This window comes from Scardinius erythrophthalmus (assembly GCF_964197995.2).
Source record: "Scardinius erythrophthalmus genome assembly, chromosome: 1".
In the NCBI taxonomy this organism is placed as follows: Eukaryota; Metazoa; Chordata; class Actinopteri; order Cypriniformes; family Leuciscidae; genus Scardinius; species Scardinius erythrophthalmus.
This window is the reverse complement of record NC_138221.1, coordinates 53,060,902-53,087,614: the sequence shown is the minus strand read 5'-3', so window position 1 is coordinate 53,087,614 and position 26,713 is coordinate 53,060,902. Positions and strand designations below refer to the sequence as shown.

Below are 26,713 nucleotides of genomic sequence, written 5' to 3'. Positions count from 1 at the left end.
ATCTGTTACTAATATAAATGACAGTACTCCTTCATTCCCGCTCACGCTGTCATACGGTTTCTCATTCTCCAGAACTGCCAGGACACCTGCTAATACAGGAAACCCAACACTCATTTACAGGGTGATCCCAGTGTATACAGAGGATTCTATATATTAATTTATGATCTAAAGGATAGGCAATTAATTCAATAAAAAAAATCTAATACAAAAAGTGAAAGAATACAATTATTTTCTAAAGGGAGATAGAAACAAGTGGTTCCATGTCTCAACAAATATAGTGGAAAAATTAGCTGAAGAAACTAATAGAAGCATCATGGGTAGATAGGATAGCAGGGACAGGTTTTTTTTTTTTTTTTTTTAGAGCTGCGAGAACTAAACTCTGAATGACAGTTTCCCTTGGGCTGCATTTTGAGGCGGTTTATGCACTTCTGCAGAAAACCTGTCAAAACCACACATTCACAACATTTTCTTGTGATATTAGGATATGTATATCCAAGAAACATCACCTGAGGAAGTTACAGTAACACAAGCTAATACAATCACCAAGAGCAGAAAAATAATCAAGCAATGTTCAGCATAAACAACGTTTTATTCCTTAAATCAAAGAAACAAGCCATGCCACCGCAGTGATAATTATATAAGAAGAGCAAGAGGTGGATACACCTGAATGCCATGCATTTGAACAGCACATTCAAACATCTCTCTCACACTTGCTTACAGTAAGTAAGTGCATAAGCTTTCGTGTTTTGTTCTGATACAAAACACAACAGCTGGTCAGTCCACGCTCCTAACACCTGCCAGAACTCATCCGTCACGACTTGTATGCTGTGATTCCATTTTAATGAGGAGTGACGGCTCATTTACATCCCCGGTGATAAGGTGGCACAAGTAAGCGAAAGGCAGCCGACAACAGGCATCCTCAAATAATGCGGCTAATTTATGTAAAGTGTTGCCCTGGACACCGAAGCATCTTAGACTGTGTCCACAGTTGCCATGATAAGTTCCTATGTGGATGTTTTAAGTCCAATGTGTTTCTGCAGGACAATCACATATATCTGACACTTATGTTCCACATTCATTTGTCAAGCGCGAAGAAAATTTACCAAATGTATTTCTTGATCCAGAAAAACATGAAAACACAGTAAAATGAAATCACTATTCATTAATTAAATGTATGTATCACATAAATACACACCCCTATATGGACTCCTGATGCTTTAAAATCAAGGACGTGACACACCAAACCGACGCCAAAAAACTAGCTGCGACGAAAGACTACAGCTGACTGCTAACTGGCAAGTGTGTTCTGCGCATGCATGCGAGGACAAAACTGTCTATATCAGCAGGTAAGGTATCTATAGTCTATATTCGTCATTAACATTTTCAAGCATTGGAATGATGACGTAAAATTAGACCAGCCTTCTGTCAGTGCCGTCTTGATTTCTTTGCTCGCTTTCATCACTTTCGCTTTTATTCTCTTGCACCGACCCGTTCGCTAAGCTGAACAGCCAATCAGAGTGATCTCTCTCACTGACGGCCCGACACCAATTCAACATGCTGAATCGGGCAAACTGCCCGAGATGTGAGCTCCACTACAGCCGACATGCGGCCCATTTCAATGCGTTTCAATGAGGAAAGTGCAGTCAATAAATCATCAGCATCTATTGGCTGTAAATTATTTGAAGAAAGAATATATTCCGTTTTTAAATCTCAGGGGGAATTTCAAGTAACTATTTTAGGTCAAAAGGTTCAACTGGCAAAAATGTTTGGGAATCCCTGCTCAATGATATTGACTCCGGTTAGTCCATTGAATATCAATGGGTTACCTCTGCACGTTTTAACATCTTCCAGGTAGAAATCAATCACAAGGAAAATCACAAAGAAAAGTAACAGCACACAACTGGCCGCAAAATTTGAGATATCATTCATGTCTGTAGCACATAAGTTTAATGATTACAGTAGATTAAGAGTCTGTTCAAACATTAAGAATGAGCAATAGAAACAGTGATGCTTGGCAAAACAAGTGTAACCGAACAGAGACAAGAAAATTGGCAAAGTGCTTACCGTTTTCATCCAAAAACAGATCTGTCCTCTTCCTTTTTTGCAAACAGATAAATCCAAGTCGTCATATTTTCTGAATTTTAATCAAACTCCTGTTGATCTGAAGCATCTACACTAGTGATCTTGAGAATCTGATACTCAAGATGAGGGAAGAGGAGACAGGAGAGATTTCGGAGGAGGAGCAAAAGAGAAGGAAAGAAGGCTGGAATTGGGATGGAGAGATACAGTGTGAAAGAGAGAGATAAAAATGCAGATCATTGCGCATGTGGAAGTCACGGTGTCACCTGGGACAGGAAACGAGGAGGTGTCACTCTTCCAATTATATCCGAGGCCGCTTAAACACCAGGCTATTTTCAGCCTGCAGAGGAGAGGTGCCCACAAGAAGAGGGAGAGAGTTGGAAAGAACAAGTGAGAGTGACGAGGACAACAGTGCTCAAGAGCCCAGGGAGACGCGTCACTCATTCAGAGATGCTGTTGTCATGACGAGGGGGTGCTTAACAACGCAAAGGAGGTGGAGTCACACCATTTCAGATACTAAAACCCATATAGATGCTAGCTTCTCCATACTGTATGCTCATTTTGCATTATATGGTCATATTCGGGAATTCCTTGAGATCCTCATGAGATCAGTTTGTGGACAGATACAGTGCTGTTCTGAATTGATCAAGAGTGGCTCAATAACCACAAGATTCGACACTGACAGCCAATCAGAACAGCCCAAAAGATGTACAGACAGACTTGAATATGAGAGCGTCAGATGCGCACACACAAACACAGTTAGCCAGAGCAGCTTATTAACACACTGAGTGTCAAAGACAGCGCATACACACTGCATATTCTATCTTTCACACTCTATCCCTTCTTACTGCCATATGTCCCAGTCACAGGTACAATTTTCATGCACCACGAATCCAATCATCATCTATCTCAACCATTCAAGCACTCAAACATCCATCCATCCACTAATGTATCCATTCATCTATACACTATTGTTCCAAAGTTTTGGGGTCAGTAAGATTTTTGAAAGAAGTCTCTTATGCTCACCAAGGCTACAGCTATTAGATCAAAATACAGTAAAAACAGTAATATTGTAAAATATCTGTACAATTTTAAATAACTTTTTTAATGTGTTAAAATGTAATTTATTCCAGTGAATTTTCAGCATCATCACTGTATTACAGTATTATAGTATCCAGTTCAGTGTCACATGATCCTTCAGAAATCATTATAATATGATAAGGTGATCAATAATCATTTCTTATTATTACCAGTGTTGAAAACCATTGCTTAATAAAAAAAAAAAGTGAAACTTTTTTTCAGAATTTTTTTATGAATAGAAAATTCAAAAGAACATCATTTATTTGTTATTGCTTTGCAATATTTTAAGTCTTTACTGGCAATTTTGATCATTTTAAATGTGCAATTGTTGAACAGAAAAAATAAAAATAAAAATCCAACTACTAACAAACTTTATTCACTCACTCATCCATCAATCCATTTGCTCACTTTCATCTATCCATCCAACAATCTATCGACTGACTCAATTATCCGTTCATCCCATCAGTCCACCCATTCACTCACTTACACATCAGTTCATCCATTAATCACCCAATTCATCCATCCATGCACCAAAATCCATGATTTTGTGAGGGGCGTTAAAGTTTTGTGAGAGAATGCAATGTGTGAGTGAACACAAAGTTTCTTGAGGGAGCGCAAAACTTTTGCAAAAGAACGCAAAAGCATTGAAATATATATATTTTTTCACTCATCTCATATTTTTTTCCATCACCATGTCCCGTTGGGGCATGCAACGTTGCGTACGGTTATGTTAGAACTAACTAGAAAAATGCATTAACAGATTAGACCAACACATATCAAAGACAGGGCAAAGGTCACATCACATCCCTTATGCATTATGTGAGGCTTTTGAAAAAAAAAAAAAACTGTGTGTGTGCATGTTTACTTGTATACAATTAAAAACTCTCAAAATGCTTGTGATTACTGTAATTGCACTGGTTAATATGGCTGGAGAGGTCAAAGGTCATTGTTCAGTCACTGGAACGGAAGCAGTTGCTCGGCAGTGATTGCCATCATTAGGGTGGAAATGTAGCCTCCAGTTCCTGGAACTCATTCTGACCGAAAAGGGTGGGGGGTGAAAAACCCCTGAAATGTTTCAACTGGAGAATAACTCCAATGTGGGTTACCAAGACTATCCATCTGGACTGCCATGAGATCATGTGAGCCGAGTCTCCCTCCAGCTCCATGACCATCAGTAATTGCAGCTTAAGTCATTCAAGACAAAGACACTAGATTTTATCTTAAGCCCATTAAACTGTACAGCACAAGTGTGGGGTGCTTTGTAGGGAAAATGAGAGTGTGAATAATGAAAGCATATGTAAGATCAGAACGGCTGTGCAAACACACAGACTCATCAGTATTCTCAATGAAATAAAAGCAAACCTCTAATAGCCAGCACAAATCTAATGGTTAAGAGTTCTGTTTTATCCCTCCGCCTTAAAGGGACATTTACTCAACCTCATGTTGTTCCAAACGTGTGTGCTCCAATATATGGATTAAAGAAGAATATCCTGGTCACTTTTTTCAATATAATGAACATGAACTGGGACTGTCGTCCTACAAAACATGCACACTACAGTATATTCTAAAATAGCTTTGTGTGAAGAACAGACTGAAATCCATGACTAAATTGGTCAATTGTGCACATTTTCCGTGGTCAGAAACTAAATGTGGGTCACTTTGCATACAGCGGATACTTTTTTTTCTTTTAAAGAGGAATATCTAAAGAACAAATAATGTTAAAACTAGAAATGTATCTCATTAGCATAGAATATACCTGTCTGAGTGCCATAAATATTATTTTCCCAAAGTTGTCATGCCTGTAACTCAAAGTGTTCAAAATATCTTGATATCCTTCTAGATTATCATTCTTAATAAACTTTTCTTTTGGAATCTTCACTTTTAAGGCCCTCTATAGTTCAGTACCATAGATATGGGGATCTCAAAGCAGCTCCATATTCAAATTGGTGAATTTTACCCATTTCCAATGGTCAAGAACCAAATGTAAATAACTTTTTAAACAGCTGATAGTTATTGTAGAAGAATAGAAGAATGCATGAAGAACAAATAACACTGAAATTAGAAATGTATCTTGTTTTGATCACTGAAAATGAGTAAAATTCTGCTTTGAGATCCCCATATCTATGGGATTGAACTATAGAGGTATAACTATATATAAGGCTAACTATATATATTTCAAAAGGAAAGTTTATTAAGAATGAGAATCTAGAAGGGTTTTAATATATCTTGAATAGTTTTATTCAAAGTTACAGTTACAGGCGTGACAACTTTGGAAAAGGAATATTTATGGCAGCACTCAGTTATGTTTCTATGCAATTGTGTTGATAGAAAAATACGAGATACATTTCTAGTTTTAACATAACAAAGAAAAAAGTATCAGCTGTGTGCAAAATGACCCACATTTCGTTTTTGCCCACTGAAAATGTTTACAATTTACCAATTTACTCAGAACCGCATTAAAATCTCCATATCTCTGGGATTACAACATTCGAGGGCCTTTAAAATTAAGATACCAGAAGAAATGTTTGTTAAGAACCAGAATCTAAAAGGATATTAAGATCTCTTTAATACTTGAGTTACAGGCATGCAAACTTGAGGCAAAAAAAAAACAAAACAAAAAAAGTGCTTTTTGCCATATTTGAACTGTCAACATTGGCATTTAATGATACAAAAATGACTAAAGTCAACAGATTTTACAAATGGACCTACCAATCTCTGTGTAAATAAAATGCCATCTTTCTAAAGTCTTTACAGCACTGTGATTTGGCTCCAAATCTCAGGTGAAAATTGTCATTTTGACCCCCCTCTACAAAATAGTGGATTACTCAGTAAATATACATCTGTGATATTTCATATTTTGAATTTCATCACCATTTATGTTTGTCTTTGTACAGATTAACAATTTATGTTTGTGTTTGTCTTTGTGAGATTTATGTTTGTCTTTCTTAACATGTTAACAAAATCAGTTTCTGGTGTCCATACAATGGAAGTCACTGGGCACCAGTGCTGTTTGGTTACCACTGTTCTGCAAATGTCTTCTTTTGTATTCCATAGAAGAAAGAAAGTCATACAGATTTGGAATGACATGGAGAGTAAATTAAGACAATATATATATATATATATATATATATATTTTTTTTTTTTTTGAGGGAACTATCCCTTTAATGTTTCATCTATGAATCAGTCTGATCCATTTCTCACTGACTCAATGATTCACAATGTTTAACAGTCTTTTTTCAGTGAATAAATTAATTTCGCACAGGCCACTATCGTATCAATGAAGACGACTAAAATAATATAGCAATATAGGAATATAGCTAAAATCATACGCACAACTTTTATGATACTTTTGCGTTCTTTTTGAATCTTGAAAGCACTGGTTCCCTATTTTTTAACAGCAATGAAAAGAGTAATCAGAACATTATTCAAAATTTGGAAAAACATTAGGGTGACAATGATGAAAAAAAAAGAAAATACGTTTTTGGGTGAACTATTCCAACAGATTTGGCTGATATGTTTAGTGGATTAACTCAAGCTATCTTAGAGATTCAGCATCCAGTGTTTTATGGCTAAAGTCAAATATTACATGAAGATTATTGTGGGAGGAAAATGAACAGTGAGTATAGCAGAGGGCTGGACGAACAATACAGGACACGGCAAGCGAAGGAAATCACACTTTCCGTGTTGTCCTGCTTCCAGGAGAGTGTGGCTGAAAACAAGTCATTGTGTTTGGACAGAGCTTCCGCATGCAAGCTGGACTGGACACGCTCGGTGGAACAACTCGGAAATGATAAAAGCAGGAAAAACAATGTGTGGATGGAAAAGCCACTGGTGGTGGACCAAGCTCATGGAGGGAGCTGGAACAGCCGGGGAGGTTAAAGATAGGATACAAACAAGAATTTGAACTCAGTTCACAGAGTAATTCCTATTTCTGATCTTTCACCACGTTTCAATAGAGCAGGAAACAGGAGGACAGGAAACAATAGAGAGAGGGAGAGAGAGAGAGAGAGAGAGAGAGACTACAATACAATAACTACAAATTAAATATATTTGTACATAAATACATATACAGCTGCCTTCATTTATGACTAAATGTAAATTTATATTTAACCTCTCGTTTAATATTTCTACCAGCCTTTATTCATTATAAAAGAGAACAGAAAATTGCAACTGCTTTCAGCTTCCAGTCTTATTGTTTGAATATAGTGTTGCTGAGCTACCACTGACAGCATCCGCTGAAAACAACATGACGCTCTCAGAGGATGCGATTAGCATTTCTGAAACATTAACAGGGCACTAACAGTCCTTCAGCTGAACTACTTCTCCACAGAGAAAGAAAAAGGCAACTCAAGGAGGAAAAGAATATAATTAGTGCACCCTTGTGGCAGTTAACAGAAGTGCAGCGTCTATGATTAGGAATAAAGAGCACAAAAACATTACGACTGCTGAAATATGGTCCCTAAACAAATATATATTTTAAAAAAATATATAAAATAAATACACTGCCATTTTGAAATTGGGACAGCTAAAATTAGATACAGAAAAAAGATAGCAAGGATGCATTAAATTCATCAAAAGTGACAGTAAAGACTTTTTATTTCAAATAAACGCTGTTCTATTTAACTTCATGTTCATCAAAGAATCCTGAAAAAATCTATCATTGTTTCCACAAAAATATTACAACAATGATAATAATAAGAAATGTTTCTTGAGCATCAATTCATCATATTAGAATGATTTCTGAAGGATCATGTGACACTGAAGACTGGAGTAATGATGCTGAAAATTCAGCTTTAAAATCACTGGAATAATTACATAAAAAAATAACATAAAACAAAGATAACAGTTAATTTAAATGGTAATAATTTCACAATATTTTACTGTATTTTTGATCAAATAAATGCAGCCTTGGTGAGCATAAGAGACTTCTTAAAAAAAAAAAATAATAATAATAATAATTCTTAATGACACCGAACTTTACAGACCACTTTTGATGTAATTTTCAATTTTTAAGAATTAAATCACACTAAATGAACATGTAAATTCATAACCCTAACATAACACATTGCAATTTCGTTACATCGTCAAACACACACAAACTCGTTCACACTCTCCCCGGTGTGTAAGGTGAAGGCATTTGTGCTCTCAGCGGGAGTTCTGGCATTCTGGGGGTGTTTGAGATGGGAAACAGGAGGTGGTTCTCGCTGACACACATACAGTATACAAACCACAAAAATACAACTGCAACACATATAAGAGTGCACACACTTACAAACACAAGAAACGTTACCTGGCAGTCTCTTGAGCGGCTGTAGACGCATGTTGATGGCCTGGTGGGACAGCAGAGGAGAGGAGGGGAGAGAGCGCGACACACCCTCCATGATCCGAATGTGCTGCATGCCCTCGGTCACTGGGAGAGGAGGAACAGCGTAATCCCCCTCGAACACACACTCGCCCTCCACAGAGTCACTGCCTGGAGAGTGAGACCGAGATCACAAATCAATTCCACAATGAATTACACATTCTTTACATTAGCAAGTTACGCTCAAGCGACCAATCAAATGAGCCTATACCACGTAAAGACTCATTTGCATGTCAGAGTCACAAACACATGCAGTTAGTCAGTTCCGCTTATTAACACTCCGCTATCAGTTTTCATGAAGAGACGACACATCCAGATTTAGAAGCCAAAAGAAGGAGAGAGGGAGAGATTGAACATGTTGTCAAACGCCTGCAGACATATTGTGCCATACACAAACACTGATACACCTTTACAATTTATTAGACCAAACTCCACCATGACAGTAGCTGAGCTGAAAGAGAAAATCAACCATAAAAGACATTTTTGCTAGTACTAGTACAGTATGCAGGTTTGCCAGTTGTTCAGAACAGCAAAACACAATGTGAAATCAGAACTCATGTTCAGACTCAAACATGGCAAGAGTGAAACGGACGTTAAAATGATGACTATAACTATAGAAATTCAGATGCATGGGGTTGTTAATTTGAGTTTTACTCATTTTTACTCTTGTTGCTGTGTTCAGGGAAGGAAATAGACTGTAAACTCAATCAAAAGATCAACTGAAAACTGACGATGCAGATGAGCGACACGATTTATGACTCATGAAGGTTCCAGAATGACAGATTGATGACTGAACAAGCTGACTGAAGTCAGCAAAATTATTCAAAGGACTTGCAATTTGATTTGATTGGGCAGAATAACAAGAAATGGATAAAGAGCAGAAAGCCATTGCTTTTTGAGCACTGATATTGTGTTTTTGATGCAGACCTGGGTTCAGTAAGCCATTCTGACTCAATGCTTAAATAAATAGGCTGCATTTAATTGATCAAAATACAGTAAAAACAGTAATCTTATGAAATATCATTACAATTTAAAATTACATTTGAAAATATATTCAAATAGAAAACAATTTTCAGCATTATTACTCCAGTCTTCAATGTCACATGATCCTTCAGAAATCATTCTAATATGATGATTTGCCGATCAAGAAACATTTCTGATTATTATCAATGTTGAAAACAATTGTGCTGCTTAATTGTTTTGTGGAAACCGTGATGATTTTTTTTCAGGATTTTTTGATGAATAGAAAGTTCAAAAGAATGAAATATAAATATTCTATAACTTTATACAGTAAATGTCTTGACTCTCCTTGCTGAATGAAAGTATTCATTTGTTTTCAAATAAATATTATAATATTTATTTGAAAACAAATATTTATATTTCATTCTCTCTTCTCATTTCTCTAAATAAAGAGCATTTAATCACTTGCACGCGACCCTTATCAGACCAGTAAGATCAGAGCTTTGTGAAAAAAAACCTAAGACTCTCAGTTTAGTACACTTCCCGTATTTACTATTCAGTAAAACTACCGTGTTTGTTTGTGTGTGTGTGTGTCTGTGTACTGCTGTGGTTGGGTGGGGTCTGGACTCTGCTGATGTCAAGCATTCTCTTTTCCTCCTCTCTCTCTTTCCCTCTCTCCATTCCACTACAGTTTTTTCATCCCATTTTCTTCTCCATCCATCAGCCCCACCCAACATCCACATCATGCACTCTCATGCATTTCATATCTGACCGCGGCTCACCTCTTTCTCTCATTTCCTGTCTCACAGCGGTTCAGCTTCTTTAGCATAACGCTTGAATCTCTTGAATAAATAAAACACAAATGTATGGATTTTGAGCTCCCTGGACATCATTTGCCCATCACACCCAAATTCAAACTGTGATGTCCAATAATGCTGCCTAGGAAGGTAGTTTACTAGATTTCCATCTAAAACATCAGAGCCACACCCTAAGAATTCATTTCTTCATTCTCTCTCATCAAATGAGGCAGTGTTTGTGGTTCAAGACTCCTTTGAGACTCTCTAAACACTCTCACTTTCGCTCTCACCTCAGTAGAAGAGGATAAAACCTCCTTTAGGGACATGACAAGCTGTCAGATGTGGAATTGTTCATTGTGTCTTCCTGAATTCGACGCTACTGCAGTGCAGGACGTGGACTGAAGAGGAATGCTCTCACAGAAGCAGACGGCGAGAGAGCTGAGCCGAACCCTCGGGCGTTAATCATCAGACACTCCGCTTCAATGCCGCAGAATCAGCTATAGCATGTGTGAATAAAAGCGAGTGACTACAATGACCAAATCAGACTCAAAATTAGGACCAAATATGCAATGTCCTTTGATTCTGTATGAGAATCTTTGAAAGATTTTATGTTCTGCCTGAATTCACAGTGTGTCCACTGCAGCTAAGCTGCGTCATAGGATGGCGTCAGACAGGAAGAGGCCATGTTGCGCCCAGTCTGGCCACAGCGACAGATGGCACAGACAGGAAGAGAGGAAAGGAAAGGAACGACTGATGAATGAAGCACCCACCTGCTAATTCCCACAAATATAGACAACACCGACACACTCTTAATGTGTCACTTTAATTGTGCTTTCTTCCAGTTCACTAATGCACTAATCCAACAGGTTGTCAATACTGGTGCCACATAAGGTGCCTGATGTCAAACTAGATTGCTACCATTAAAGTGCCCCTATTAAGGTTTTTCATATAGTACCTTTCATGCAGTGTGTAATATAGCTGTTAGTGAATGTAAACGCTCTGGAAAGTTGTAAAGCCGAAAGGGCACGAAAAATAAAATTACTATTTCCCAAAATAATTAATTGATACTGAACCGCATATTCGAGTGGTTTTTTTTCATTCGAAACCAACTGCTTTACAGTTCTACGTCACTAGAAGATACATTTGCATAATGCCTATGTTGTACGTTGTCTGCTTGCGAACAACTTGACCAGCCCATAATACGTAATTTTACTGACGACTGCTTCTCAAATCTCAGAGTTCAACGCGGGATTCGCAAAGCGCTTGCTCTTGAAATATGGGTCAGTACCCAGTTTATTTGGACCAGCTTGCTCCTCAGAATCACAACCTGTAAGTATGAATAATTATTGATGTATATATATTTTCTACCGGGTGTTCAAAATACTTTTGTGTTCAATATTGTGTACGTTTCCGGCTAACCAGCTAACTCACGTTATTACTGTCTTACTGAAATACTATTGCTTCTTACTAATTAGTTCTTCCAATGTATCATCATCATCATCATCGGACTCGTGCTTGGATTGATATGGTAAAATCAACGTCATTGTTACTGTCTTTACACTGTGTACAATCGCTGAGGACAGAAGAAGCCTCCGGTGCTGCTGACGTTCAGTTATGGTAATGGGAGTGTAGCTTCCAACAGGCGCTGTATGCGGTAGACCAATCACAACAGGCCAGTCAGGCCAACCACATCTGGCCAATCAGAGCAGAGCAGGCTCTCTGAAAGGAGGGATTTAGAGAAACTGATTCACCCATCGAGTCGTTTGAGAATCGTTGAAAAATATGGTGATGTGCAATGTATATTATGAGGAAATTAAACAGTTTTTTGACTTTTGATCTATGTAAACCTGTTATAGGAGACCTCCAAAACTAAATTATGAGCCTTTAAAATAGCATAATAGGGGCACTTTAAAATCTACAACATCAGTCTACATTAAAAGTGGATGTTGCAATGCAATGTGCCACCATACAGTTGACATTCCATTTAAATTTCTGCTGCACTGCAAAACAAAATGAGTTATGATAATTTTAAATAAAAATAACTTTTTAATTGTACTACTTGTCCTACTTTCTATATTTTTATTTATAATTTATTTGTAAAATTATTTTATTTAAATAATTTTAAAAATAATATATATTAAAATGAGTATTCATTTATTTGGTTTATTCATAATCACATTTTAAATGTAATTTTTAAGTTAACTTATGCTAGTTTATGATTCATTAGAAGTATAATCACATCAGCAGGCACCTGCTCTTATGAGTACCTCAGGGGTTCGTCTCACATCTCTCGTGTTATATCACTCACATGACGTACGATGCAATACAGTGGCGGGATTGAGGGCTGCCGGAGGAGTGGATGCAGTGTCACCGTGACAAAACTCTGAGGAATACTGTGCCTTCGATAAGGAAAAGCGGCACAAGCGGAGGACACATCAGAAAAGCCGATTTACGGTGCCGCCCGCTCCCTCAAGGAGATGAAAGAATGCTTAGTGGGAGCGAGGTGAAGAGGAGGAACAGGCTTAAAGGTGAGAGAGAGAGAGAGAGAGAGAGAGAGAGAGAGAGAGAGAGAGAGAGAGAGAGAGAGAGAGAGAGAGAGAGAGAGAGAGAGAGAGAGAGGCGGAGGGGGGGGGGGGGGGCAAGGTGGCACAAACCAGATCGGTCAACCCAAGTGCAGGAGCTTAAATTCATCCCTCACTGAAGGTTTGAGAGGGTTCGATGGCAGGGGGTAGAGAAGGACCGGCTTACTGTTAAGAAGAGTGGAAGGAGAGCAGGTGTCTCACATATCCTTTGCGTCCAACCAGTATGCAGCAAATTAAACCGCTTTAAAAGAATGATAATGTTTTATGAAGGCTCTTAATATCTTGTTTTGGTGAAAATCTAAGGCCGCATCACAAGTTTATAAAAACTGTGACGTGAAACTGAGCCTTGCCTTGTCATAGGTGTAACAGTGATGATACTTGTAGGTCTACTTGAGAGACACTTAAAATAAAATAATCTGTTATAATTGACTTGTTAATAATAAAAAAATAAAATAAATTAGCCATTTAAATAAAAGATTTACCAACAGAAATTGCATTATTAATATAATAAATCAAATAAATAGCCATATCTAAAACAGTTAATGTTTAAAATGCAATGAAATGTAACAAATCCCTAAAAACGAATGACTCACTTTTTAAAATGCCATTTAAGTGTAACAATAAAACTAAATTTTGCCATATTCGTAAAATTCAAAACTTTATTGGCTGCTACCATGTGCAATGGCATTTTGTAACTTGAAAGGAAAAATTAAAAAGAAAAGCACCGAAATGGATGCCAAAAAACTAATTGTAATTGCTAATTAAAGCTGCAAGCAGCGATGAGAGGGCCCTTGCACAGGTGTCACCGCTATCTTGTGTCTTTAGGAAGTCAGAGCACGGTGGGCAATATGCATTTAAGTAGGAAAATATAGAAGGACTACCTCAAAGTAATTTGTTTTTGCCAGACTTTCTGCTGCCAGCTGGTGGCGCTATGACTAACTAAATTTGTGCAAGTAGCAAAATAGACAATTTCTTCAGGCCATGACTCTTATCAAACATTTGAAGTTTGGGGCAGATTATGCATTGCATGCCTGAGTTATAGCAACTTCCTGTTTCATTGCATTAATAGCATGCTTTAGCACTTAGCTAAGTGTTGCTAACATGTTTTGGAATGTTTCAAGCATGTTTAGCACGCAAATGCACATTTTAGTATGTTGCTAGTAATGCATCAGTGTTAAACAAGTCACTTCCTGTTGCAAGCAGGTGGTGCTATAACTATAACTGAATATGGGCATGAACATGTGTTCAGGACAGGACTCTTATCAAACATGTGAAGTTTGGGACAGATTGTACATTACTTGCCTGAGTTACAGCAACTTCCTATTAAATTGCAGTAAAACATGTCAGCAACACTTAGCTAAGTGCTAAAGCATGCTATCTTTAGCACTTAGCTAAGTGTTGTTAACATGTTTTAGCATGTTTCTAGCATGTTGCATACTAAGTTTGGGGCAGATTGGACATTGGACACACCATCAATGCTCGGGCCCTAATAAAACACATCATTTACATTTACATTTAACCACATTTTAAAAATGGATATAAATCAACTGTAAATATTGATATTTCTTTATCAATTTTAAAATGTATTAACTTGTCGTTTTCTTTTTTAACTTATGACTGGTTGATAATTATAAAAAAAATTTAAGTGGCACTTCTAGTCTTTCCCTTACACTTATGCTGACACCTCAAGCAAAGACAGGCTTTAGAAGACAGCTGCCTATGAGGAAAGCAAGGCTGTCTATGTAGCTTCTTGTCTGTCGGATTAAGCACTTTTTACACTCGAAAAGGCTTTTGAGACATCTAGTTTAACCTTCTGGTTAAATTTGCAAACTGCAAATGGAAATGTGACTCTGATGTACAGAAGTAAATCTTCCCTGCGTAAGTTTAACACCCTGAATCGTATACAGCTATAAAAATCCCTTATCGGAGAACACACATTGAGAGGTAAATGAACAACACAGATTGGGAGCTAATCAACGCATACTTCAGATACTCTTGTACTTTATTACACGAGTATTTTTACAGCCTCTCGGCACACACACACTTCCGTTACGAGCTGATATGAGCCCAGTGGGAGCCGTGAGTGTGATTCAGAGAGCTGCTCTCTAATTTATGTAGGCTGATAGCAGAACCTGCTCACCTAATCAAAACAGCCCACTAAATCTGAGCCCGGATCGGCCCAACGCCCTTGAGCCTGGAACAGAACCATCACTCGTCATCCAACCACACACTGACAGAGCCTGGAAATAATACCCGAGATGTATAGCGAGAGAACAGGATCATTTCCCACAAATCCTCACTGATAGCTTTGTTGTGCTGCGTGAAATGAATATCATCAGGAGATCCATTTCATGTCTTTAAGATCACACGTCATGTGGTTTGACAAGAGCGTGTGCCAAATGCGTCAAATCACAGACCCTGTTGTGTTTACACTATGACCTTTGCTGGCATTTTAATCCACTTGTTCAGAACAGTGGTGCTCATGTGGGTGACGAAGGTTTGAATCTGACTCGTGACATGTCCTGAATTACACACAATCAGTTCCTGTCATTTCACTAATTTACTTTCAGAAATAGGAGGAATCACTATTAGGAGAGAATTAGATTTTCAAACAACATCAGAGTTAAGATTTTGAACACAGGACATCTGTGGTTTCATGTACTGATTTGTATGGGATTGGGATGGGCAGGATTATATATAAACTATTATTTTTTTCTTTATATAATTAAGGGAAGGAATCGATTTGGATGGGGTTTAAAATTACATCCAAAGTAAGTTCTGTGAAAAACTTATTTACCTTGCCTCGTCATGTACACTAACGTTCATGAGTTTGGGGTCTGTAAGATTTTTTTAGAAGGATTCTTAGAAGGATTTCTGAAGGTTCATGTGACAATGAAGACTGGAGTAATGATGCTGAAAATGTAACATTGCCATCACACAAATAAATTACATTTTAAAATGTATAAACATCGAAAACAGTTTTAAATGGTAATAATATTTCAGAATATTAATGTTTTTACTGTATTTTTGATCAAATAAATGCAGTCTTGGTGAACAAAAAAAGACTACATTCATAAACATTATATAATTGCATCGACCCTAAACTTCTGAACGGTAATGTAGTCCCAAAAATAGTATAGCTATAGGTAAAATATCACACACAAACTAACCCACAATCCCACAAAAGCATCTAATGTGAAATAGACACAACAAAAAACTCCCATTATAACAGTACATAGTTTTGCCCAAAAACAGCATGCATCCCACCTCCAGGTCCTTCTCATTGGCATTGGACCAATAAGGTCATGGAATAATATGGCATTTCTCTCAGCTAGCTAAAAAATTAGCCACCAAAAGCTCTAAAATGTTCTGTGACCTGAGAGCAAAGGTTTCAGGTGATCCAAACTGACACGCTCTATAGAAAGCAAGTTCCCGTGGCCACCCAGCAGCTGCTGCCATAAGCCCACACATAACCGCGGATGACCGCTGTGTGTTGTGGTTTGATGGCAGTAAGCCATTGCTCCATATGGTGGCCCAGTTACACACCAACACTGGGGACGTACCGCATATTCCGAAACCTTCAGCACGTCCTCCAGATACTACCTTCATCCATTAGCTCAATTGTACACTTTTCTTCCTTTGCTGATCACCTCGTCACTTAGAGCTGAAGACATCACATACTGTACGACTTGGAGAAATCTGTGAAGATCTGATTGAGACGTGTTTTGAAAGTTACAGCATATATGAAATGAGTAATAAGTGTAAAAGATCGATGTGCATTAGAGTAGAGTGAGAGCCGAGCGACTATAAAACGCCAAGATTCAATATTATCTATTTCAAACACTCCTCACATGAGCGTTTCAGACATCTCACATCCTCTATGAATCAGACTTCTTACCCACTTTGATTCTCCTAATGAGTCTGCCATTTAGAGCAGACCTCACAAAAGCTTTTACCTGCGTTTTAGTGCTGTGTGCTAAGGCAAGCATCACTATTGCTCATACTTGGGGAGAGTAAACTACAGTGTGTAACTTGTTCTGCACCATTTGTCCAACAGACATGAATGATACCTTTTACTTGAGGAAATGTGTGGTATTACTTTTCTAAGCGACCAGACTTAAGCTACTGTTCAACCGTTCATTCAGCAAAGACGCATTAAAATGATAAAAAGTGACAGAAAAGATATCCATTATGTAAAAAAAGAAAGAAAAAAGAAATGCTGTTCTTTTGAAAGACCTATTCATGTTGAAAAAAGTATCACGGTTTCCAAAAAAATATTAAAGCAGCACAACTGTTTTCAACATTGATAATAATCAGAAATGTTTCTTGAGCAGCAATTAGAATGATTTCTGAAGGATCCTGTGACACTGAACACTGGAGTAATGATGCTGAAAATACAGCTTTAAAATCACAGGAATAATTACATTTCAAATTCACTGATGAGCCAAAAGATTATGGCCAGTCACAGGTGACGAGAGAATCATTGATCATCTCCTAACAACCATATGTTAAGGTCTGGGTAAATTAGATAGTAAGCAAACAATAAAATGCTGTAATCAACATGTTGGATGCAGGAGAAATGGGCAGGAATAAAGATCTTAAGCCACTTTGACAAAGGGCCAAAATTGTAATGGCAAGGTGACTGGGTCACAGTAGCTCTGAAACGGCAAGGCTTGTTGGTTGCTCCCGGTCAGCAGTGGTATGAAATTTCCAACAGTGGTCCGAGGAGGGATAAATCAAACTGGCAATAGTGTGTTGGGCACCCAAGACTCCTCAATGCGGAAGGGATGGCACCAGGATGCACTGCGGGACGACGATAAGCCGGTGGAGGGAGTGTGATGCTCTAGGAAAACTAGATGTTCTGCTGGAAAACTCTGGGTCTGGCCATTCGAGTGGACGCCAATTCGACACATGCCACCTACCTGCACATACCCTTCATGACACTGGTGTTCCATGGTGGAAGTGTCCTCTTTCAGCAGGATAATGCACCCTGCAACACTGCACACATTGTTCAGGAATGTTTTGAGAAACAAGCGTTGCTCTGACCTCTAAATTCCTCAGATCTTAATCTAATTGAGCATCTGTGGGGTGTGCTGGACCAACAAGTTCAATCCACAGTGGCTCTACCTCGCAACCTACAGGACAGAAAGATCTGCTGCTTAAGTCTTTTGGTGCCAGATACCACATGACACCATCAGGGTTTGTCTGGTTGGTGCCGTTTTGGCAGCATGCAGAGGACCAACAGCATATTGGGTGGGTGATCATAATGTTTTAGCTCATCGGTGTATATTAAAATAGAAACCAGTTATTTTAAATGGCAATAATAGTTCACAATATTACTATTTCTACTGTATTTTATCAAACAAACGCAGCCTTGGTGAGCATAGAAAGTAGCCACATAGCAACATCCTAGCAATCACCTACAACAACAAAACAGTATATAGAACAGTATGAATATCTTAGTAACTGCATACAGTAGCAACACAGTTGCATCACGGTGGTAACTTTTGCACAGGTCAAATACTATGATTTCCTTCAGAAAACATCTAGTTTTCACAAAACCCCTCAATAAATTTAGCAGGACATCAGTTCATTGGCCAGCAAAAAGCTTTAAAACAAAAAGTGGTTGTTAATAATGGTAACACTTTAAAATAAGGTTCCATTTATCAACTTTAGCTAATTACATTAGTTAACATGAACTTCAATAATACTTATACATCATTTATTCATCTTAATGTTAATTTCAACATTTACGAATACATTTTTCAAATCCAAAGTTCTATATGATAGCATGAATGAACTATTTATTTTAAGCAACATTAACAAAGATTAATGCTAAATGATGTAAGAAATATTTTGCTAAATTTTAGCTCATGCTAGCTAATGCATTAACTAATGTCAACAAAAGAGAAAGCATTACCATAATCATTTTATCCATTTTGCAGACTGAAATTTTTTTTTTTTTTAAGAAATGCTCCCGCCTTTCCTTGGACTTCTAACGCCTTTTTTTTTTCTTCTTCATTCAGTTTGACAAAATATCAAATGTTTTTTACTGGAAAAAAATCTCTCCAGATTTGTACTATGCTTGACCAGACACACACTTGCTTAGATTGGTTGATGTTCACTCAGCATTAAAAGGGAGCCTATTAGTGAGCATCGGTTCAGGCTTCCACAGAGGACTTGCAAATGTACTGCTAAAGTAAGTGTGTGCATGTCTAGAAATGAGATCCTCGGGTGTAGTCGGCCACTGATGAATAATTTAGTCTTTTTTTCTGGCCACACAGACTTTTGCAGAAAAGATATTGGAGCAGTCGGATATATCCCTTTCTTTTTCTGTTTTCACTCTCTCTTATTTCACTCGAGGCTGTCTACATCCAAACTGAGCCCTTATCTAATGGTTAGTAGTCAGGCTCAGCTGCCCGTGGCACATCAAAGTCAACTCCACAAATCTGTAAAAACACCACCATCCAAGAAACAAACCTACCCTGTCCTGTTAGTAGAGCTAGACGATATAGCTAAAGAAAATTCATATTCTTCAGACAATATTCAATTTCACTCAGAGTGATTTTACTCAGTTAAAGGAACTCAAATAGCAATTTTAGCCAGTGAGATTCAAAAAGTTTAAATGCAATAGGTAAAATACAATACAAATTTTTTTTTACATTTATTTAGGAATTACACACTAAGATAACAAATAAACATCAATATTTAACTACAGTAAAAATAAAAGGAGTATTCTTTGAAAATGTCACAAGGACACGAGCTAAACAAACTGTTGAATCAATTTTAAATCTATTCACTGAAATAGGCTGATTTATAAAAATGAATTGAAATGAAATGAAAATTATTAGTCTATTGACTAATAATAGCCTATATTATAATTGTTGGGAATAATAGCTGGAAAGCTAAGAGTCAAATAAAAAATGTGCATTAAAATCATTGCAGTACTCACAGTGCTGCTCACAAATGTGTTGTTAATATTAAATATACATCGCCTAACCCTTCCTGCCATACATTTAAAAACAGTTTCTAAGATTTAAATTTACAGATGTGGTCAGAATTAATGGCACCCCTGAATGTGTTACAGAGCACAAAATGAAGCTTCTGCCATGACCGTCCCAGTTCCCTGACCTGATGACTGGGCTGAACTGAAGAGAAGCGCCAACATAGATTTGGGAATCTGAAGGATCTGGAGAGATTCATTACGGAGGAATGGTCTCTGATCTCTTGTCAGGTGTTCTCCAAACTCATCAGGCATTATAGGAGAAGACTCAGAGCTGTTATCTTGGCAAAAGGAGATTGCAAAAAGTATTTAATAAAAGGGTGCCAATAATTGTGGCCAACGTGTTTTGGAGAATTATTTCATAATGTGATTTCCTCCCCACTTTCAATTATTTTACTTCAATGAAAGGTTAGATTTTTGCTAATTTTTTTAATGAAAGATCAAAAGGATAACCAACGCAGATTTATTTTTTACAGCTATTTTTGTTAATATTTACCAGGGGTGTCATTCATTCTGACCACAACTGTACATTCAAAGTTAGATGCCACACCTATAAAGGCAACTAAAGGCAGCATGAAAGCAAGGAAGCATGTACAGTAATATCATACAAAAGCACTGCATATGGCACTGCATATACAGGATCTAACTCTATAATGTCACTCTAATATGACAAATTGCTCTAAAGATGCCAAACAATGAACTACTTAAATACAGTATAGAAGCTAGTGGCGGTTTCATAACACTGTTATATTACAATGCAAAGAGCCCTTTAGAGCTCTGAGAGAATTTTATGGATGATCTAACTGTAAGACTCAACTCTGTCTGATCTGACTAGCAACAGCCGTGGCGTGATAAATCCTGTATATACGCTTTGTCAGCACAACCTAGCTTAACCTAGCCCTGTGAGACACTGTGGAAAGAGAGGCAGAGAGAAAGAAAAAGAGAGTGAAAGCATGTAGGCACCACATAATCCTACGCACTTAACCCATCTTCAACTTATCTCAGTGGGAAAACTGATTTGTGGTGAGGCAAAATTTGTACCAGTGTATCTTTAGGCCCAAACTGCTAAAATGTCCTTTAATACAGGAGAATTCTAATTCTCCCGTCTCATTTTCATTTAGCTCTCAAAAACATTTAACTGACAAGCCGAATCCTCCAAACGGTTACGCCACTTTAAAACCTGCTTCTTACTCTCTAACCATCTGTGATCCAGTTTAACCAGGCACTAACAGTAAGTATTTAAATTAACTACTCGTCTTGCACACTGTCGTTCGCTTACTATATGGTAGGAAGTATGTAGTGACGAAAGGCCCCGATATACTCACAGCAAAGTTCTTTTATGTTCTTCACTTTGGGGTAAAACAAAGTTAGAAATACGTGAGCAGCGATATACTGTTAGCGAACATCCGACGCCTCCAACACTGCTGAGAGTGACGTGTAGATGAAAATGTAAATATGTGCTGCACGCTTTCCTCTCAATAACAAAATTGAGAAAACAGCAAGCAGCTTCTTAATAAAGCATAAGAAATGCATCTGATCATAGCAACGTGAATATAGCACTTTAAACAATAGATTGCTTAAAATCAAGAATCTTTACCCTATAAAAATCTTTACCACGTTTTCACTCGCAGACGTCTGACCTTGATGAACTGAACAGGAGAAATGAGCCGGAAAAGATTTCCACGAGAAAGAAGGTGGAGCCTCCGCGCACACCTGCCTATTATGTAACTGCCACAGACCAATGGTAGTACAAAGGTGATTTTGTTTGAAATTACATCACATGAGTTCGTTCTTCGATTTCGCTTGAAGTATATCGGACCTTAACATCTTGCTACTGACAAGTGGGTAACAATTTAGTTTAGGGTCCAATTCTCACTATTAACTAGCTGCTTATTAGCATGCATATTACTAGGATATTGGCTTTTTCTAAGTTCTTATAAAGCAAATATTAATGCCTTATTCTGTATGACCATATTCTACATCCCTTAATCCTACCCAATTCCTATACCAATACCTAAACTTAGCTACCTTACAAACTATTTATAAGCAAAAATCATAGTTAATAGTGAAAATTGAACCCTAATCTAAAGTGTGACCATCAGATCATGTATGCGCTGTTACCTGCAGCAATGCAGAACAGTCTCCAAAGTATTCTGGATCAATGTGGTTTGCTGTATCCTCCACAGCACTCAGAAAAGACTAGGAAAGATTGGGAATTGTGCTGTGAAATTACGTTTAACACAGATTCAAAGGGCCAGATGTACGTACATTTGCGAACGCAGCGCCATGGCCTAGATGCAGAAAGCGCTTGATGTGAAACCGCAGTGTGCGTGTTATGTACCAAACCTGCAGTTCATCAGGTAATCAGCGCCTGTCCCCACCCACTATACCGTAAATTGCGCGTATTTAAACACGCAGTTGAATGGGCCTCCTCCTCTCTTTCCATCATGGATCAGTCACCAAGTCAGGTAAAACAGCAAAAACAAAAATTTAGCGATAACTAGGTTGATCTGCTTGTTCATGAGGTAACAGCAAATTTAAACATCATACAAGACCGGAATTCCACACCCACGCAAAAGAATGCCATCTGGACCGAAATCAAAAAAAAAAAAATAATAAATCAATGCAATATCCTCGACCCGCAGACAGGTAGAAGAGGTAAAAAAAGAGGTGGCAGGACCTCAAACGCCGTACCAAAGAAAAAGTTGCATTTAACAGGGCACAGGCCAGGAAACCCGCTTCCTAAGTTACACCTGCTTTTAAGAGGTGGAGAATTTTCAGCACAAAATAGAGGCGCGCTTTCACCGGCTTTTTCTGTACATAACGCGGAATACATAATTAGGCGCAGTTTACGCTTCCCCTCCCATCTCTTTATGTGACACTCCCACTTTACCCTTGACCATCCCATGAATGCACATGCATGACACGAAAAGCGCATTTTACCATTTTCAGTTCCCGCGACAGGCAGTCTGCGCTTTCATCTCGGTGCGTCCCGTTCGTACATACCTCGCCATGGTTTTATGCGCACTTTGCGAAACAAATACACCTGAAGTGGGCGCAAAAGCATTAGTACATCTGGCCCAAAGTTTTCTGTGCTATCCCAATCACAAAGTCCTAGCTTACGTCCCACGCTTTGAAACATCCACCACACCACCAAACTGTACTTCCCAAAATGCCCTGGAGGACACAGAAGAGTGCTTCAACCCAGTACAGAATGGATTTGCACATCCCTCACCCACAAAGGAACAGAGGAGGCACTAGAGACGTCTTTCAAACACATAGAGAAATGCAGATTACTGACCCAGAAACATACACACACACAAACACACACACACACACACACACACACACACACACACACACACACACACACACACACACACACACACACACACACACACACACACACACACACACACACACACACACACCAAGTTCCTCTCGCTCTGCTGACACCGCTGAGTGGGCGAGGAATACTGATAGGGAGGGATCATGTAGGTGACTATGTGATTGTGTGTGTGTCTGTTTGCCCACAGTAGTGTAGGTGTTAAAATTTCAGTGATCAAGTGACTAAATGTGTGCGTGTATGCGTGTCAGATTTGGCTTTAATTTCCCAGCAGTATTCTCATTTCTACAGTTATAAAATTCATTAAGCTCATCCGGTGATCAATTAACAAAGATACAGAAATCATACTCACACGTCAAGGAAGCCACAAAGGTGAAAAAGTCAAATACATCAGTGAGACCCGAATCATCACTCTCGTGACATGACAGATGGGGCACGTTGTCACCAGCGTTTCTGCTACCCTTCGCTTTAATGAAGGACCCAAGACGGAATGAAGTCAAGTCCTACAGGCTCCTCAAAGTTGTCAAAATCTTGTCTTGAATTTGAATCCGTCAGGGTTTTTCCTTTGAGCTTATCAGAGGTCTGTTGCTAAAGATCTATCCCGGACGAGACCCCAAAATCTGTCAGCACAACCCAAAAACCTCAGGACCTTGTAGCTCACCTCTGTGGGTTCAAAGAATCCACATCCCAACACAGTCAAATCAAGATGCATGGTAAATAACTGAAGAAACTGGAGTCCCGGTTAATGAAAAAGAAAAAAGAAAATGAAAAAAATGAGAAAAATGCTTAGACGAGTGATGCTGAGAAGAGAGAGAGTTATCTGCAGTCTTGAGGGCGACTGCCAGGTACCGGCGCATGCGCCAAGATCATACATCCCCCCCGACACACACACACACACACAAATGTTCACTCATCAGCGAGGCGGACAGACGCACCCTCCTCCTCCTCTTCTCTCTTTTTCTCCCACTCGATAGCAGCTATTCAGCTGTATCTCTCAAACTTTTTTTCTCTGTTCAGATTCTCTTAACCTCTCTCTTGTGTGTTCTGCCTGTTGTGTTGAAAAGAGTATCTACACTTTTTTACACATTCTTGTACAGAACACAATGGCTTTGTTTATACAGACAGCAAAATTCTGATTTTTTGGAACATCTGAATCAAATCTGTTAATTTGTCTTGTTCAGAGTTATAATACATACAGTATATACATATAATATAATATAATGATTGTTATTACATTCTAAAAGCTGTGAAAAGTCCATTGTATGTTTAAACTTGAGGTGGATTATGAAACATCTTTACCAGAATTCAAAAGGCCAGAGAATAGATTCAGCTGAAACTGCTGAGGTATTTATTCCTTCTAACGTTCAAGTTCCTCTGAGTGGACAGAAGTGTTGCAGTCACTGCACCACTGATAAGGACAAAGTACTTAACTACAGTGTGTGTATAGCATGTCTGTGTATGAGTGCATACTTAGCTATACTTTGAGCTGGAGCTTATACAGTACATTTGTCCACAGAAGTGAGCTGAATCTGACAAAACCATAAACACTTCCTAATCAAACACACCTGATTCAATTTATAAGCTGGTAAAGACACCAGTGCGGATTCCCTACATTAGTCCACAAATATAGTTCACTTGAGGGAGCGAATGTAGCCACGTTGAGTGATTGTAGCCAGTGGTTAAGATAATGGATTGATGGATGATTCAGGTGCGGGCGCCGCCATCTGGTCAGATGCGCGAATTCATTCGACACGTGACTTTCACAGTGGATTATGGGAATTTTCTAGCCGTTGAGCATACATCGTTGTACACTCGTTACTGCGGTGCATTGTGGGATTGGATGAGTGCACTCGATAGCGCTCGATAATGTCCACAACAAATGGCTGTCCACTCAAAAAGTGCCCTATGGTATTTTTTCAGACACAGCTCAAGACCTGAAATGGATGGGTCAAGATTAGCGAGACATCCAAACGGTCAATTGTTTGTGTGCCTTCAGGAACAAGATTTGGAAGCACTGGGTTAGTCTATGGTATTTATAATTAGCTGCATAAAAACAATACAAGTTAATGGTATTGTCCCATTCGGATATCTACATAAGTTAATGCGTGTGTGTGTGTGTGTGTGTGTGTGTGTGTGTGTGTGTGTGTGTGTGTGTGTGTGTGAGAGTGAGTGAGTGAGTGAGTGAGTGGGAAAACATTATACCTTCTAATCAGAGTGTCAACAAACTACATAACGAAGAGTATACACACCCCTTCTAATTATCAGGTTTAGCTATGGTATAGTATAGTAATTTTAGTAAAACATTCATACCTACACACACACACACACACACACACACACACACACACACACACACACACACACACACACACACACACACACACAGGTAACAGACATAAATGCACACATCAATGTATAGCAAGCAAACATGTACATGTACATACACATGCATTGACAAGACACTACAATCATTCAAATATGCACAATGGTTTTACTGTGAAAGCTGTCTGTCCTGTAATTTAAAGATTTAAGTATATATAGATCCAACAAAGAGTCAATGGACTTGAAAATACATACTGAAATGATTTTATAATTAAAGTTGATGCAACTGAAACAAATGCCGCCATTGCTTATTTAGCTTGATTTGTGGCTCTCTGATCTCTGGCTCTATGTAGCAATCTCCCGCCCAAACATGTGCGCCTAATTCAAGGATGTAAAATAGAGCATGAGATAAGAATGTCAAAGAGGCCCATCACTCCCTAAAATAAGGATGTACACTACCATGAGAACAGGTTCTTCTAGAAGGACTGGAGTCATTGAAGGATGAAGAGCCCTCCATGACCCTCCAGCAAAGTCCAGATGATACTGATGGACCTCTTTATGAGAGGACCAGCAAACGGGTAGCCAAAGTATAGCCAAATCTGGCAGTGCAGGGACATTCCTGAAGGTCCATTCTGGACTATTCCAGTAGGGCCATGTGCTCCATGTATCTGCCAGAATATAACAATGAAATAGGATCATTAGGAGACCATTAAAAGTTAATTAAGAGCTGTTAGTCTGTTGCCTACTGAACTGGAAGTATGCTGAAGAGATCACCAGCACATCTACCCACGAACCGCTTTGTTCCTTTAAAATCCCAACAATCCAAAACACAATACATGATGACATGCCAGATTCATAATGTGGGATTTTCTCTAAAATCCTCTTTGAAGCACGAGTCCAGGGATATGAAGGGTTCGCTGGTCTTGAGGGTAATAAATTTTAAAGGGCTGTTCACAATGAAGACAATAACAATATCCAGAACTATAACTATAAAGTTGAATATGAGAAAAGAGAAAGTCCACACCAACATGGTCCACATAACAATATCAACACAGATGAAATACATTGTTGGTATTTCTTTCAGAATAATTTTTTTAAAGCTGATGGACAATAAAAACATTGACCAATTAGAAGCATGTAAAGCGAGAGGAGACATAACTGCAGCGTGTGCTTATAAAAAAC

General features: G+C 38.4%; 1 protein-coding gene across 1 annotated transcript in view; it reads right to left on the bottom strand.

The window, feature by feature from the left end:
• The window catches only part of tanc2a (tetratricopeptide repeat, ankyrin repeat and coiled-coil containing 2a), a 159,057-nt gene that overhangs the window by 49,037 nt on the left and 83,307 nt on the right, over positions 1 to 26,713 (bottom strand). The window contains exon 5 of the mRNA XM_081368999.1: positions 8,450 to 8,632. Coding sequence (XP_081225125.1) covers positions 8,450 to 8,632 — 183 coding nt within the window. The remainder of the gene's footprint in view (positions 1 to 8,449; positions 8,633 to 26,713) is intronic.